General features: G+C 57.0%; 7 protein-coding genes across 7 annotated transcripts; 1 reads left to right on the top strand and 6 right to left on the bottom strand.

Moving 5' to 3' along the window:
• Positions 1-114: 114 nt before the first annotated feature.
• On the top strand, positions 115-1,664 carry ybiU-0 (Uncharacterized protein; the record flags this gene model as incomplete). Its single annotated transcript, XM_037327972.1, has 2 exons — positions 115-580; positions 637-1,664. 2 exons carry the CDS (start codon positions 115-117, stop codon positions 1,662-1,664), a joined length of 1,494 nt encoding a protein of 497 aa, XP_037174145.1.
• Positions 1,665-1,864: 200 nt separating this feature from the next.
• On the bottom strand, positions 1,865-2,567 carry Eef1akmt4 (EEF1A lysine methyltransferase 4; the record flags this gene model as incomplete). The annotated part of the gene is made up of 2 exons (XM_037327971.1): positions 1,865-2,314; positions 2,364-2,567. The coding sequence occupies 2 exons, from the start codon at positions 2,565-2,567 to the stop codon at positions 1,865-1,867; spliced, it is 654 nt and encodes a 217-aa protein (XP_037174151.1).
• Positions 2,568-3,136: 569 nt separating this feature from the next.
• On the bottom strand, positions 3,137-3,859 carry CGCA056_v012726 (uncharacterized protein; the record flags this gene model as incomplete). Its single annotated transcript, XM_037327970.1, has 2 exons — positions 3,137-3,399; positions 3,460-3,859. 2 exons carry the CDS (start codon positions 3,857-3,859, stop codon positions 3,137-3,139), a joined length of 663 nt encoding a protein of 220 aa, XP_037174559.1.
• A 1,589-nt stretch (positions 3,860-5,448) lies between these two features.
• Positions 5,449-6,000, bottom strand: CGCA056_v012725 (uncharacterized protein; the record flags this gene model as incomplete). Its single annotated transcript, XM_037327969.1, has 1 exon — positions 5,449-6,000. One exon carries the CDS (start codon positions 5,998-6,000, stop codon positions 5,449-5,451), a length of 552 nt encoding a protein of 183 aa, XP_037174141.1.
• Positions 6,001-7,878: 1,878 nt separating this feature from the next.
• CGCA056_v012724 (uncharacterized protein) lies at positions 7,879-9,490 on the bottom strand (the record flags this gene model as incomplete). Its single annotated transcript, XM_037327968.1, has 2 exons — positions 7,879-8,565; positions 8,624-9,490. 2 exons carry the CDS (start codon positions 9,488-9,490, stop codon positions 7,879-7,881), a joined length of 1,554 nt encoding a protein of 517 aa, XP_037174142.1.
• A 1,275-nt stretch (positions 9,491-10,765) lies between these two features.
• CGCA056_v012723 (uncharacterized protein) lies at positions 10,766-12,235 on the bottom strand (the record flags this gene model as incomplete). Its single annotated transcript, XM_037327967.1, has 3 exons — positions 10,766-11,776; positions 11,833-11,900; positions 11,947-12,235. The coding sequence occupies 3 exons, from the start codon at positions 12,233-12,235 to the stop codon at positions 10,766-10,768; spliced, it is 1,368 nt and encodes a 455-aa protein (XP_037174137.1).
• A 1,005-nt stretch (positions 12,236-13,240) lies between these two features.
• CDH-1-1 (Cellobiose dehydrogenase) lies at positions 13,241-15,649 on the bottom strand (the record flags this gene model as incomplete). Its single annotated transcript, XM_037327966.1, has 1 exon — positions 13,241-15,649. The coding sequence occupies one exon, from the start codon at positions 15,647-15,649 to the stop codon at positions 13,241-13,243; it is 2,409 nt and encodes an 802-aa protein (XP_037174140.1).
• Positions 15,650-15,768: the final 119 nt, after the last annotated feature.

The following is a 15,768-nucleotide window of genomic DNA, read 5'->3' as shown; positions in this document are numbered from 1 at the left end:
TCTTTGCCCCCGAGTCTTTGGATATCTCCTGTGCATGGGCGACTTACACGGCATCAGCCGCATTTTTTCAACATTAACAAGGCCAGCGACCTTCGCAACTGTCACATTTCCACCATGTCTCGCTTCCTAAGTCTTTCTCGGAACGCGCGGACTAGGCTTCCTTCAATATGCCTACAACGACGCACTGTCATGATGGGCGCAGCAGCCGCGCACGCGCCAAAGAAGGAGGGCGATATCTCGTCCGTCTTTGTCTCCCTCTCCGGAGAGACGCGGGAACCGTTACCAGAGCGGTTCCGTACCCTCAAGCAGAACCTGGTGGCCGGAAATGAGGACGCCGTGGTAAAGTCTTGGTCCAGACTTTTGAAATCGCTAAGAGAAGAAAACGAGACCATCGCGGCCAAGGGCCCTGCCATCATCCCCAGTGTCGAGTTTTCCAGCCTGGACAGCGACATTGAGCACCTCAAAGACGAGATGAAGAAACGCGGCGCGGTAGTTGTTCGAGGCGTCGTGGACGAGAAGGAAGCTCGGGGGTACAAAGAAGAGGTGGAGGCGTATGTCCGCAAAAACCCGTCGACAAAAGGTATACTCTCCCAACGGTTTCTGATGGAATTTACATGACCACTAACACGAGCACAGCCTTCCCTGCCGACAACCCGCAAGTCTACGAGCTGTACTGGTCCCTCCCGCAGCTCAAAGCCCGCGGCCACCCGAACCTGCTCAAGGTCCAGACGGCGCTCATGCGCGACCTCTGGAACAAGTCCCCCTCGGCGGCCATCTCGCTCCAGCCGCTGACATACGCGGACCGCCTACGCATCCGCCAGCCCGGCGACGCGACGTTCGCCCTCGGCCCGCACATCGACGGCGGGTCCCTGGAGCGCTGGGAGCGCGACGGGTACGGCAAGACGGGGACGTACGACGCCATCTTCCGCGGCGACTGGGAGGGGTACGACCCGTGGGAGGTCAGCGCGCGCGTGCACGCCGTGCAGGACCTGTACAACGGCGCCGGGGCGTGCAGCATGTTCCGCATGTTCCAGGGGTGGCTGAGCATGAGCACCGCCGGGCCGCGGGAGGGGACGTTGTTGGTCAACCCGCTGGTGAAGCACACGACGGCGTATCTCCTGCTCCGGCCGTTCTTCCAGCCCCTGCGGGAGGACGTCAGCGGGGCGGAGTTCCTGAGGGAGGAGAACTGGGTGTTTACGGCGGGTGAGGGCATGAGTTCGGAGTTGCACGGGGCGACGGCGGGACACTGCCAGGAGCTGAACGGAAAGCTGCACCCGCATCTGGAGCTGGGACGGACGATGGTGCACATGCCCAAGATCAAGCCGGGCGACTTTGTGGCGTGGCATGCGGATCAGATCCACGCTGTTGACATGGTGCACGAGGGGAAGGGGGATTCCAGTGTGTTGTACATCCCCGTGTGCCCCCTCACGGACCAGAACGTGTGGTATCTCAAGAGGCAGAGGGAGGCGTTCTTGGAGGGGCTGCCTGGTCCGGACTTCCCTGGCGGCAAGGGGGAGAGAGATCATGTGGGTAGACCTGGTGAGGATGCCATCGTCGCACCGGAGGCGCGGAGGGCGATGGGTCTTGAGGCTTTGCGGGTTGCGGGGGAGGGAGAGGGAGAGAGGGCGTTGTTGGAGCGGGCCAACGAGTACATGGGCTTTTGAGGATGATGAAGGTGAAGCTTGAAGGGATGTAATATTTGTACATTTGTAGTCTATGAGAATGATATGGTCTACGTATATCAATTGTTCAAACTCACAATAGCTTCCTCATCTCGTGACATTTCAACATGTCCATCTTAAAATAACCCAAACACCGCCCATGCAATTTTGTCCATCCATTCTCTTTTATCAACAACCGCACTTCATACCTGAGCCTTCTTTCTCAGAATGAATCCGTAATAATCAAACGCGCTCTCGCCACCCGACAACACATCCATCTCAAGATCCCACAGCCCCTCGGAGTTCAACAGCGGCTTCATGAAGTGCGGCTGGCGGTAGGTGATGTAGAGAAACACGCCGTCGTCCTTGAGCGCGCGGTGGACCTCGCGCAGGTAGCGGCCGGTGTTGTCCCTGACGTCGTCGGGCGGCGACCAGGGCGAGCCGTGGATCATGGCGTCCATGGTGCCCTTGTCGAAGGCGACGTCGACGGAGCGGGTGGGCGCGGCGTCGGGCATGTCGCGGACGTCGGCCCAGCGCCACTCGATGCCGCCGAGGGGCTCGTGGCGGGCCTTCATGAGGTCGACGACTACCTGGGAGAAGTCGAGGCAGAGCTGGTTCTTGTAGCCGCGGGACGAGAGGTCGGCGGGGATTGTCTGTGAGTGTGAGCGGGATGACGCGCGGGGTGTGGGGGGAGAGACGTACGCTGTCGCCTGAGCCGAGGTGCATGATGCGCGGCGACGTCTCGGGGCTTCGTTGTGTGAAGAGGTGTTTCTGGAAGTACGGCTCGAGAGCGGCGAAGGTGCGGAACCATTCGTGGGTTGGGTTGGAGCCGTCTGACTTTGTGTAGCGCTCGTTCCAGAACTCGGGGGTTGCGAGGGCCTCGGCCTCGCTGAGATCGGCAGACATTGTGAGTGTGTTCTTGGTTCAGGTTGAGGATGGTGAGAGTGAAGGTGAATGTGACGGTGAGGCTGTATGTGAGTGAGTATGAGTGCCGATGTGGATTGAGATTCCGTGGTGTGTGGCTGGTGAAGGTGGTGATGCCGCCCCGGGGCTTGAAAAATTCCGTAAAAAAATAAGGAAAGGGTCCGACGATGGTGAGGGCGGGGCAATGCCGCCCCCAACATGACTCCACAGCGCCTCACACTCCAGACACACATCCAGGATACAGTGATTTCGGCCTCAAGTTGAAGGTGAGTTCTTGTTGTCCTCTTTTTTCCCGCCCTGCATGAAATTCGGCATCCTGTTCCTAATTAGTTGTTTTCGTACCTTCTTCACATACTGAATATGCGTATGGTTTTCTGTTTATAGTTTGATAGATCAGTTCACCACAGCTGTGTTGCTTGGGTACCGCTGCAACAATCATCACGTTGGCAAACGCAGGCTAGCCATGATATTCTTTTCTCTCTACACTGCTATCCTGACTAAGCTACCATTCTTCCCTGGTAGTTAGTTAACTCACTATCTACTGCTGTTGTCTAGTGTTTCTTCTTGCAGTCATCCTTGGCACCCTTCTTCCCCTTTTCACCCTTCTCGCCCTTCTTATACTCGCTCTTGTTCCATTCCTTATGGTCCTTGCCGCAATACGCACTACAGTCCGCCGAAGGTGGAGCAGAGCATTCCTTCAATCGCTGTTCAACAGCAGAGAAGAGCTTCCTGAACTCCTCGACATCATTTGCATCCCCACCGTTGTTGGGAAACTTGCTGAACACGGCCGTCTTCAGATCAAGAACTCCGTCTCCTGTACAATGTTAGCTATCTCCCTCGCGTAAAACAGAAGAAGCTCGCTCTAGTCACGTACCAACTTGGGTGACCCAGTTGAGAGTCTCAGGGCAGATGCCACTCTGGGCAAACACCGGAATCTGGGCGTTGAGATCGGCAATGAACCTGTAGCCGGCGATGTCAAGCTGCTGGCCCAGTCCGGCGAAATCACCAGCCTCCGACTCAGACACCGGCTGGATAGGGGCAACGGCGTTGGCGGCAGCGCGGACCCCCGCGATGACATTGTTGGCGACATTGAGTAGCTCCTGGCCAGGTCCCCCGGTGTAGGCGTTGAGGGTGACGTCGAAGGACTGAAGACCCTGGAGGACCGGGGTCAGGACCTGCGTCAGCTCGCTGAGCTGTCGCTCACTCAGCTTGACGAAGGAGGGTGCGGCAACAGCACCAGCTGTGAACAGGACAACGGGAATGGAAAACTTCATGTTGGATGTGAGACTTAACGAAAACGATGGATTGACAAGATCTGACTGGGAGCGATAGAATTGAAGTTCCGTTGAATATAAACAGCGCGGTTGAGGGGGGGAATGGGTTTTGAAGGTGGTAGATGTTTGTGTCAAGCGAATAAGGGCGGCAGTATTTATCAGTTCTGGCATATGACTTGGAATTTATCTGCCTCGGAGAACTTCGCTATGACTGAGAACAACCTCAAAAAGGTGTATCGTCGACGCTCTGATGAGTGGTCTATCCGACCACATTTACTGCTTACTAGAGGCAACGAGCAAAAAGATGCAATTATCCCTCTGCGGCTTACAAGGATTGATTCAGGTGATCGTCTTCCCTTTAAGCCATGCTGAGCTTGCAGAGATGACCAGCGGGTTTCGCGAGCTTTGCTGACTAGACCTGACCAACACGTGGACTGTAGATGTTTTGCCATTTACAAACTGCAAAGTTGCAAACCGTCATCATTGCCACGATCAATATTGCTCAGAAACAGAATGCCCAGCATTCGTGAACCTTCCGACTGTTCTAGCCACGAGGACACTGTTGGTTTAGCTTGAAATATTTCAACACTAAACAATCGTCTGGCTGCCGAATCCAGAGAAACTCAGTCCGTTGAAAGACCCCTACTTTCTGACGCAGGAACAAGGTCTGTCCGCTGGAATAAAGCCGAGATTTGGGAATTAGTTCGAATGGGTGTTGTTGCTACGCAACAGCCGCCTTAATTATTCCACATATCCTGTGTGCCGTGATATCTAGGTTGGGAGAGACTAATACGAACTCTGGGCCATGATACGCCAAGGGAGATCGGCTTCATGTCGAATTCTATCTGCTTGCGCTGAGCGAGGTCACGCCACGTGCTATTACAACAGTGCGGCGACAACAGAACATGACAAAGTCACATGGCTAGCATCATGTCCGATGCTAGAACGGACATTTTGCTCACAGGACGACACTCTATGTCGGAAACAACTCATGTATCCATTAGAAGTCTGCACTTCGCGTCACCATATGTAGAGAAAAGCTCGATTCATGTTTGCTTGGTCACGTTACTGAGGGGAAATCAGTCAGTCGCGCAGGGATCTGTCTCCGCAGCTTATCGTCTATCAGCATCGGCGGCGGCGGCGGCAGTTCGGATTGTTCTCCGACGATGGAGATAGCTTCATCCTATTGGTGAGGAGCGGAGCAGAGTGGAGGCTTGCTGTGGTTAGTCAGCGGTCCCTGAGCCCCTCATTAAGGGAATGAGGGGTCGTGGAGGGGTCATGGAGGGGAAAAGAAGCATCTGGATCTGGCAACATCGTGTTGATTCACTGAGAGCCCATGAGAAAGATCTCTGAACCAAATCAATGGCTGCTTCATGTGTTACAGTTATCGTGCAAAGCTGCAATGCTACATCCACTGCCGCACACAAGAAAAACAATGGCAAAATGCGTAATTATTGACTTTCAATTGACAACTTTTCCTATCCGATCGTGCTCAATCCCGGCCATTGTCATGATGCCGGGCGCCATCCATCCTGTGACGTTTGAATTCCTCCTCACACCAACACCTTTTCTGTACTGCTGAGACATGTTTACTGCTGCGCCTTCAGGTGCTTCTCGACGAGAGGGCCCATGAAGGGCTGGAGGTAGTCGGCCTTGCCGAGGGGGACGCCCTCCTTGCGCAGGATGCTGTAGGCGGCCTGGATGTGGAAGAAGAAGTTGGGCATGCCGTAGGCGACGAGGTAGTCGCGGGCGGGGATCTGCATCTCGCCCTTGCCGAAGCCGAGGCCGAGGGGCACGAGGGCGTCGGTGCGGGCCTCGAACGTCTTGGGGTCGGCGGCCTTGACGAGGGCGAGCGTGTGCTCGACGCGGGCGCGCAGGTCGGCGACGCTGTCGAACTTGTTCTCAAAGGCCTCGGGGTCGGTGCCCTGGACGCGGGCGATGATCTTCATCGCGCTGTCGGTGGCGACGTGGTACTGGAAGGTGAAGGGGAACATGTCCTCGGCCAGCTTGGCCTCGAGCAGCGTCTTGACGTCGATGCCCTTCTCGGCGGCGTAGGCCTCGGCCTTGTTGAGGAGGTTGAGCAGGGTGTTGAGGCCCGCGGTGAGGAGGGGGACGGAGGCGTCGTAGAGCGTGTAGGTCATTTTGGCGGTTCAAGTTGGTTGGCGGAGTGTGGAAGAGGGTTGGTGTTGTGGTTGTTGATCGAAAGATGAAGACGTCTGTCTATGTTTGGAGGTGGACTTGTCGAGCGGGAAGGAAATGGAGTCTCGGGTCACAGCAAAGGGTTTATATGTTTGTCCATCAGACGTTGGGAGCAGGCTCTGGAAAGCTGGAGCAGATACGGACACAGGATGCAACCTTCCACCTGTCCTCAAACTAGCGGTGGGAACCAGGAGGTGGTGATCGGGCGTTTCTGTCAAGTTCGACGGGCGGGTCTGGTTGACTAATGCGCCACTGCGGGTTGGACAGAGAGCAGAGAAAGCAGGCAGAGAAGGAGGCATTGGATGGCCGTGGTCAGACAAGGGAGGGAAACACTGGTTTCCGTGCTCACCTCACTCACTGGGCAGGTTGTGGCCCGTTGCTGGTGGCTGTTTGCTTCCTGCTGCTGCTGTTGCTGTTGTTCAATGGGACTTGCATGCTTGCCCCCAGCCTGGTCCATGCCTACTGCCTCATGACTGAGGTACCTGAGGTACGGTCAAGCAGCGGCGCGAGGTACACTGCAACTTCCGACCGTGTCGTATCTTCATCATCGCTGCTCTGAGGGCAGCAAGTTGCTGCCGGGGAACACGAGCTCCCGGTGGGCGCTGACAAATGGAAAATACGCTGCTGTGGTGTTTCCTCCGCCGCACGAGGTCCGAGTCGCGGCTGGCGGGGATTTCAGCAACCAGCATTGCAGGCGGCTCGGGCGGATTTGCATCCGAGCCTTTGCGGACCAGGTCAGATCCGTGTACATTGTGTTATGTGGTGCGAATGGGGGAGCAGGGGTGTTTGATGGGGCTGCTAATCGAGGCAGTCCACGATGTTGCTCTTCACCAAAGGTCAGAGGTTGTCGACAAGAACTGAGATGAACAACGATTAATGCACCAACACGCCATCTCAGGGGTAAGTCTGGGGTCGACAATTGACGCGAGATTGAGTTCGCGGGCCGGGAGGGATTGATCTCCTGTCAACCGTCAACATGGCCAATCGGCCACTGCCGTCGCCGCTGCCCCAGAAGCTTAAACGGACGAACAGAGAGGGCTTTGGGGGCAGACTTCGGAGGAATTGCCCATTCGTCATGCTGTAGGGCGATTGCGTGCTATCTTCCTGGCGTGATGCGGTTGATTACTGAGCGCAAAGAGGCATGGTTGCGGGTGTTCCTGACACTACCTTAAGCATAGATAGTGCAGTGCGGGGGATGAGATAGGTACCTCAGTCTTAGCGGTACCATTTAATCGTCTCTCTGTTCTTCTTTTTCTGATCCTTACGCATTCACACCTGCGTCGTGTCCGAGACAAGCAAACGACAAGGCGGAAGATGATGCTTTGTAATGCTCCAATGCTGACCAATACCCCGAAATAAGCAGGTTGCACAGCTCTGCCTGCGTTGCGATGCCCCGGCCCCGAATCCACCTTGCATACATAGCATACTAGGTGCGGCTAGCCCATCCTCCGGCACGGTCTCCGGCACGGCCCGGTGGCCTCGGGAGACACCCCCGTGTTTTATGGAGTCGTCTGCACTGGCCGATGAGGTTTCCCGTTGCATTTGTAAGCTTTTCAATGCCTCACTCACGTATAGGACAGCGCGCCGCATCTGTTGTGTCGTCTCACGGGCCATGTCAATGATCCGGAGCATGCATCACCGAGACACGCGTTTGCTGACGAGTATTAGTGATCACTGGACAAGGCCGCGACAACCAATTGTTGCCTTGATATTAAGCAAAGGACGTCGGTTCATCTCATGAAAAGACATTGGATTGGCCGGACGGTATGTAAATTAATGTCTCGTGGCCATGTATCTACAGGTGAAGCTACAGCAGCCATCTAGCACTGGCTCTCAACGGCAACAACCTCGCTGACACCGGTCTCGATGCCCTCGCCGGCGCTCTCGACTCTGACAAACTGCGCAGACCCGGCAAACGTCGCGTTGGTCTCGAAGCCGGTCTTGTCGACGCCAACCTTCTCGACCAACGAGTCCTCGGCGTCGCCCGCAAACACGGTCCATCTCTTGTTCTCCGTCGCGCCGTTCCAGCTCATGTACACCTCCGTCTGGTTGCCGGCGCTGCACGCAAACGCCTTGGGCGCGTAGTACGGCTTGCCCACCCACGGGAACCTGTAGTTGCGGTAGCTCTGCACGAGCCGGTCCTCGCCGAACTGCGCCGTGAAGACGCACTCGCCCTCCGCGTTGAACTCCTTGATCTTGGGCACGCTGCCGTAGCCCATCACCACGTGTCCGCTGCCGTCGTTGAGCACCTGCACGTTGCCCTGCGACACGGCGAAGATGGTGTCGTCCTTGTCGATGAACTCCTGCGTCAGCGTCGCCTCCCACGTCGCCGTGTTGACCGTCAGGAGGATGCCCGACGTCTCGTTGACGCCCGACTCCACCGCGCTGTTGTCGTTGTTGAAGAGCGAGATGAGCGTCGTGCTGTTGCCCTCGGCGTGGATGCGCGCGTCGTGCTGGTAGCAGAAGGACAGGCCGTTCTTCAGAGCAAAGGAGCCACCCGTGCGACCCTGGCCTTCCTGTTAGTATACTATGCTTTTTGCTGAATCATCGAAGGAAGAAACTCACGTTCAGGGTCCACTCGACCGAGCCGTCCTTGGCAATCTTGAAGATGGAGCAGTAGTGGCGAGAGGAGATGAGGAAGCCGCCGTCGGCGAACCTCTCGATCGAGTTGATGTGGAAGGGTCCCCAAGGCTCAGACGAGTTGAAGCCCATGTCTCCGAGCGGGTAGACTTCGGCAGAGTCGGCAAGGGGGATCTCGTCCAGATGGTCGAGGTGGTTCCACTGGAACAGGACGTCGCTGGTCTTGACGTCGACCTCGAAGAAGAATGAGTCGGCGATCCATCCGTCGACGGGGCCGCCCACGGAGGTCAGATCGGTCTGCGTGACGTTGATGGCCGGGATGAACATGGTGCCCTCGGGCGTGATGAGGTCCTCGTGCATGTCGATCCAGCTTCCGTTGGCCAGGCCGGACGAGTCCCAGCCGCCAAACGTCTGCAGGTTCAGGTCGTCCCGGTTCTGGGGCAGCGTGACGTTGATGATGTTCTTGTACGTCTGGTCGAAGATGAAGATGGCGCCGTAGCCCCAGCCAAAGGGCTCCGGGAAGGTGATGCCTGTCATGTACGTGAGCACCGGCTCGCCGTCCAGGTACTGCGCGCGGTAGGCCGAGATGTCGCCGTACGCGCCCTCCCAGATGAGCTCGTTCTCGTTGCTCATGATGAAGACGGAGTAGTTGTGGGCACCGGAGCCCGACTGGTCGAAGAACAGGTGGCCGTTGGCGATCTCTCCGGTCTGCGTGATCTTGAGCGAGGGAGGCTGGAGAGAGGGCTCGGACCGGTAGGTCTGCCAGGGCCAGACGGTGCTGTTCTGCGCAGCAACCACGCGGCCGAGGCCGAGGAGAGCGGTAGCTCTGGCGAAGGAGGTGAGACGCGCCATGGTCGTCAACAGGCTGGTGAACGATTGTCAGGTGGAGGGAAGCCTGGAGGGGAGGAGAAGAACATCCCACGAGAGAGCGCGACGACCCAGCATTTTGTATCGTTCATCCCGACGTTGCAGTCATCGTCATGGTTCCCGACATCGGCAAACTAAACACAAGTTCATCCAAAAAATTTCATCGTCGTTGCCATGGGTTTGGGCCTCCCTCGGCATTTGGCCTTCTGTTTCCAGCATTTTCCGTGAATGTTCCCACACCACAAACGAATGAGATCAGGCATTCTTCCAAGGAACCCGTGTGCCTCCCTGGACGATCGGTGTGGCGCGTCTCCATATCTTTACATCTGATAAGATGAGATTGATAACTTTTGACCATCAATTGCCGCAAACTGCCGTGATGTGGAGGATCGACCTGCATACGTCGTTACATCGCCCGAGCCAATGTTGATAGGCCTCCACATCGTGCGCTGAAGAAGCTCCGCAGTGCCCCGAGCCGTGCTCGTACGGCAATCGGTCGTTGATGACGGCCTCCCGGCCGGCCGAGTGCCGCATGTCGCACGGCATACGATGATGAAGATTGGTCGGAGTTTGCCCGACTGCGGGAAGTGGGAGCAGAGTGGTGGTGGATACTGTTACTTCACCAGTCAATAAAAACGGCTCATCTGTATGCCGATGTGACAAAGTTCTTGTTTGCAGGCCGCTTCGAAGGGTCATTAGTCGCCAGCATCTGTCGTGGCAATGATACTGGTGCTCGGTTGCATTGAGCTTCATCTCTCCTGATGGATTGTGGTTCATGTGCTTAGCCAAATCGTCGTTCGCTTGCGAGATTGGAATCTGCAACACATGCAACTTCTTCCGTTTTCACCTCGCTCAAGTTGTCTTGGTGTTCTTGATGTGCTCATGCACACTTGATGACAAGCGTCGAGTCAAGTCGCAAAACTTTCGACTCGTTCCACCAAATTTCTCGCCAAAGAGGCATGCGCATTCAGCGTGGACAGATGATAACTCGTAAACCCGTACTTGGCTCGGGAGCGGCGCCATTTGATGTTGCTGCCACTTTGCCAGGTGCTCCGGAGGGTCGACGTCAGAGACGGACCGGCTCCGATCCAATTTGGACTGAATGGAGCATCAACACCGGTTTCTCGGAGCGACACGCAAATGGAAGGGGTTCCGGACAATCTGTCCAACCAGCACACTGGCCCCCAAGACGCCTCCACCTGCGAACCGGGGCAAAACCGAGGTCATCTATGGAGCCTGAGATCCCAGCCAAGGTCTTGCTCATGATCCGTCCGATGCTTTGCGGCGAGAGTCGCTCTCCCAGACAGCTGGAGTGGCGTAATGGCACTGCTTGTCTTCAGGTGTGATGGTGATCTCCGTAGTGATGGTAATCGATTCGGTCGAGGACTCGCTGATGGAGATGGAAGGCCGATTCGACGATCCGCTCAAACTGCCCATGATGCTGGCCAACACACGGCTTGCCTCGGATGGCATTGGCTTCGCGAGCCTCTCCGAGTCGCGCTGTGTTTTGCTCGCTCGCCGATCTTTCGGCGGTCCACCTCCGATTGTGGGGGCCGGCTCAGTCTCCGTCTGGGCTCGTCGGAGGCGGCGCATGATTCCCTTTGCGCCGAGGTGCTCAACGTCCCGACTCTGAGTATTCCTGATCTCGAGATAGTGTTCTCGGTCTTGCTCGACGTGGCCTCCAAAGGCGAAGATGCGGCCAAAGAGCCCGGGAAACAGGCGGTGCATCATCAGTCGGATGGATGGCAGGCTCGTCACCGTGATGCTCGTGGCCACCTCCACTCCTGTCCAGATCATGAGGTCGACGTAATCCCATGTAATGTTGACCGAGTCCCCGTACAGGATGTTGAACCGGAGACGCAAACAACTTGCGATGACGATGATCACGCCAAGGGTGAACATGGAGATGATGGCGATCTTGCGCCGGGGCGTGGACTTGACTTTGACGACTAGCGGCATGGGCATGACGAGGATGATTGTGTCGAGCGCGATGCTGACGGCGCTTGTGGCCCATGACAGGATGTTCAAGTTGAGGCATTTGACCGGTTCCTCGAAGTCGCCTTTCCATCCCTCCCAGTTGTATGAAATCGGTCTGCACTGGACGATCGCGAGTATCACCCATAGTGTCGTGCTCGTGATGACAATGGCTAACATGGCGTAGCACAACCGACAGAAGCGCTCGTAGGGAAAGAGCCTGAGGTAGAAACACAGAATCGAGATCTTGGTTAGTCCAAGGAGTAAGAGGTATATCGGAGCGTCAATGTAGAATATCTTGACGCAGTGTCAGCGCTTTGAATACCCTGTCATGTGCAACTTCGCATGATCACCTTCAGCGCCCAAGTGAGCGTATCCGCATCGGCCCACCAGATGTCTGTCCCGAATGCCTTTTGGAATACTTTGTACTCGTCAGCTAGTCCATCTGCCGCACAGGTCTTACTGACTGTGGTGGCCAGTTGCAAACCAGCCAATGTACAAGATGTAGGTGATGGTAATGACCCAATCATCCGAGCCGAATCTGCGAATGACCCATGATTTCGAGTACAACCGCGCCGCAACGCAGAGCATGGTGAAGAGATGGATCGGGAGAAAGGGCCACACGTCTCCCTTGCGGTCGCGGCGAGGCTTGTCGCACATTATGTCCCATTCTCGCAATGATTCTACGGCGTCGTCAGAAACCGGCCACTTCTTAGGGTCGGGCGGTACACACCAAACGTTGACAATCGAGGGCATGACTTGGCCAAGCATTGGGTCACGGCCAGGTCGAAATCGGCATCTTGACAGATGCATTGTGCATTGTCCCATGAGCCGCACATGGATGGAATTGCCCTACTCCAGCAAGCGACCTAGATGCAGTTGCTTCGTTAGCGAGATTTTGCCGTCGATGGTTTGCATTGATACATACCGCGCAGTCAGGCATCCGACTGTCTCGAGCTGACAGGTCGACTTCTCCGCGACATCCTGCAAGAAACATTGCAAGAACGAGAGACGCTGTCAATGAGGTAACTAGCCCCATCGTGGGCACCAAGCGAAGAGATCGCTTCGACGGTACAGAGCGAACGAGTCGCGGAATGTTCTTGTCATGAAGGCTTCCAAAACCTCCCTGTGCCAGTTCTCATGGTCGACGACGACCTACAAGATTCCACCAATCATCCGAAACTGTGCGAAGACGAGGGAGAAAAAGCAAAAGACGCAATGACTTGTAAGGGATGCCATCATTGCGTGGAGAAGCTGGCGAACTCTATTCAAGATAGAGTGTTGGCTAGTGAGGTAATTTTTGATCCGTGGTTTTTGGGTAGGCCGTGCCACCCTTCAAGATGTTTCGCCTGTTGGGGGAATATCTGTGCGGACGCGATGCGAGATGCACGGCCGAGAGTCAATTACCAGCCAGGAAACACTTGACGGCCACTTTTGGCATGCCTAGGCCTTAAATTCTCCGCACGCACCCCGGCTGCCTCAAGTCAACGGCCGGGACCTGCGGACATGGGAGCCTGTCAAAAGCCTCGCTTTCATTCCCAGGCGGGGAGCAGAAAATCTCCGGTGCCTTGGGGTCGGGGGATGTCGTTGCTGGAGGCACACGTACTGGCATGGCACTTGCACAATGCATGGATCACATTAAGCTTCAACGGGTTTGAGAACTAATACATACAATTCGGGCTTGGCCGTTGCTTTTATTTACATACAAAATAAGTCAAAAATGACAAGCTATAGTAACAGGAAGATATTTGTTTGGTCCACTTAGATGTGGTGGGCGCGACGGAAGCGCTGGAGGCGCTGGAGCTGTCTCTCGGCGCGCTTGGCGGAGCGCTTGCAGCCGGCCTTGCCTGTGTTGCCGCTGCTGCCGGAGCCGGAGCCGGAGCCGGAGCTGCCGGAACCAGTGTTGCTGGAGCCGGATCCAGAGCCGGTGGTGGCACCGCCCAGAATCTGAGCGGCGGCGTGCTCGGCGGCAACCATGACAATAGCCTGGGTGTTGCCGGTAGGAAGGTCGGGGTGGATGGAAGCGTCGACGACGTACAGGTTGTCGGTGCCCCAGACCTTGGTGTTGGTGTCGACGACGGAGTTGCCGTCGTTCTCGGCACCCATGACGGCGGTACCGACGTAGTGGCTGCCGGTGGTGTGCTCGGAGATCAGGCTCTCAGCGGTGACGTTGCCGGACATGGTCAGAGTGCTGTTGGACTTGGCGGCGTAGTCGATGAGCTGCTGCATGAAGGAGGTGATGGCCTCCTTGTCACCATCGGTGTTGAGGTAGGGCTCGGTGGTGAACTTGGTGGAGCCGTCGGCGGAGATGCCAAGCTCACCGACAGAGGTCAGACCGTGGGTGAGGTAGACCTTGGCTTTGATTGTGTTGTTGCTGGGAGAGTTGACGGTGCCCTGGACGTAGCGCTTCTTGCCGTCGGAGCCCTCGACGCTGGTCCAGAAGTTAAGACGCTGGCCGGCCTGGGCGAGAAGGCCGGAGCCCTTGGCAAACATGTCGACGTCGGTCTGGTCGGGAGCAGTGAAGGCAGTGCTGGCGAGAGAGTTGAGGGTGGACTTGGTCTTGAAAGTGACAGTGAAGATGGGGTGGTCCTTGACGTTCTTGCCGACGGGGAGGTCGATCCAGAGAGCCTCGGCAGGGAGGGTGACCTGGGCAGAGCCGCTCTTGACGGTCTGGATCTGCTCCTTGGGGCCGATACCGCTGTTGAACAGAATGCGAGGGGTGGACAGAGCACCGGCAGAGAGGATGGCGGCACCACCGGCGTTCAGGTTGATGATCTGGCGGGAGTTGGTGCCGGTCTCGATCTCGACGGCGGAGATGTGGGTGCCGTTGCGGACAGCGCGGACGACCTTGGCGTTGAGCTGGAGCTTGAAGTTGGGGAGAGCCTGGGCCAGGGGGAGGTAGTCCCTGACGGGTCCACCACGCAGACCGTCCTCAATCAACCAGGGAGGGTGGGTGAAGACAGCCTCCTTCTTGTCAGGCTCGGCCAGAGCATCAACCTCGGAGAATCCGTTGCCAGCGAGCCACTGGGACATGACGTCGTAAGCGCCCTGGTCGTAGCGCTTGCCGTCCTTGCTGGGGAGGATGGTGCCGGGGGTGCGCTCGTAGAGCTTGTTGGCAGACGATTCGACCTCGGACCACTTCCAGCCGGTGGGCCACTTGTCGTCGAAGTCGTGGGCAGGGGGCTTAACCCACATCATGGCGTTGACCATGGTAGAGCCGCCGAGAATGCAGCCAGCCATGCTGGCAGTGTCGGTGCAATACTCGCTGGTCTCCTTGGCGGACGAGAGGTAGTAGCCCATGGCAGGGACATCGTACTGGGTGACGGTGCTGTTCCAGTCGACGGTGGCCTTGCCTCCGGTGGAAGCAAGAGAGACGCCACCACGCTCGAGGAGGAGGACGCTCTTTCCAGACTCAGCGAGACGCTCGGCAACGATCAGACCAGCAGCACCACCGCCGGCAACGATGTAGTCGTAGGTAGCGTTGGAGATAGTGGTGGTGATGTTGGCCGGGGCGGCAGGAGTGGTTCCGTTGCCGCCGGTGCCGGGGGAGGTGACAGCGTCGGAGGCCTTGGCGGCCCAGGTGTCGTAGTCGGCAGACTTGGCGTCCGCGAGGTTGGCACCGAAGAGACCGAAGCCGGCGCCGTGGTAGTTCAGGGCAACGGAGGAGCTGGTGGTGTCGGTGAGAGCAGTGGTGCTGTAAGCCCAGCCGAAGGTGGTGGTGTCGGCGGTGCCGGTGAAAGAGGTGGTGTCGCCAGTGATGCAGCCCTCGCACAAGAAGGTGTAAGTGAAGGCGGTCTCGTTGACGGAGATACCGGACTCGATGGGCTTCAGGGTGATGCTGGAGTCGGTGACAACCTCGGGGTTGGTGTATCCGGAGGCCTTGCGGAGCGAGGTCTGGACGGACTTTCCGTTGGGCCAGGCGACGACCAGGAGCTTGTTGGTCATGGGACCGCCGAGCGAGACAGCAGCATATCCGGCGGTGATGGGAGCGGTGATCTGACCGATGAAGTCCTTGCCGACGGTTGAGGGAAGGGCAACTCCGAAGGAGAAGCCGGTCGTTTCGGTGTAGCGCTGGAACTTGATCTCGGTGGCAGTGTCGGTGTAGGCAGTGGTCTGCTGGGCCGTGGCGGCAGCAGCCAACAGTCCCGTGGCGAGGAGGGACTTGAACATGGTGAAGGATTGTGTTGGTGTCGTTGGTTGAAAGAGAGTGTGAATGATGTTGTGTAAGTCGTCGTTGAAAGTTGTAGTGAAGAAATGAATGGCACACGAGAGTGTGTAAGAGAGAGTAC

Source organism: Colletotrichum aenigma (assembly GCF_013390185.1).
Source record: "Colletotrichum aenigma strain Cg56 chromosome Unknown KSG_Cg56_contig08, whole genome shotgun sequence".
NCBI classification, from domain to species: Eukaryota; Fungi; Ascomycota; class Sordariomycetes; order Glomerellales; family Glomerellaceae; genus Colletotrichum; species Colletotrichum aenigma.
The sequence above is the reverse complement of the archived record's forward strand: the minus strand, read 5'-3'. Positions and strand labels throughout refer to the sequence as shown.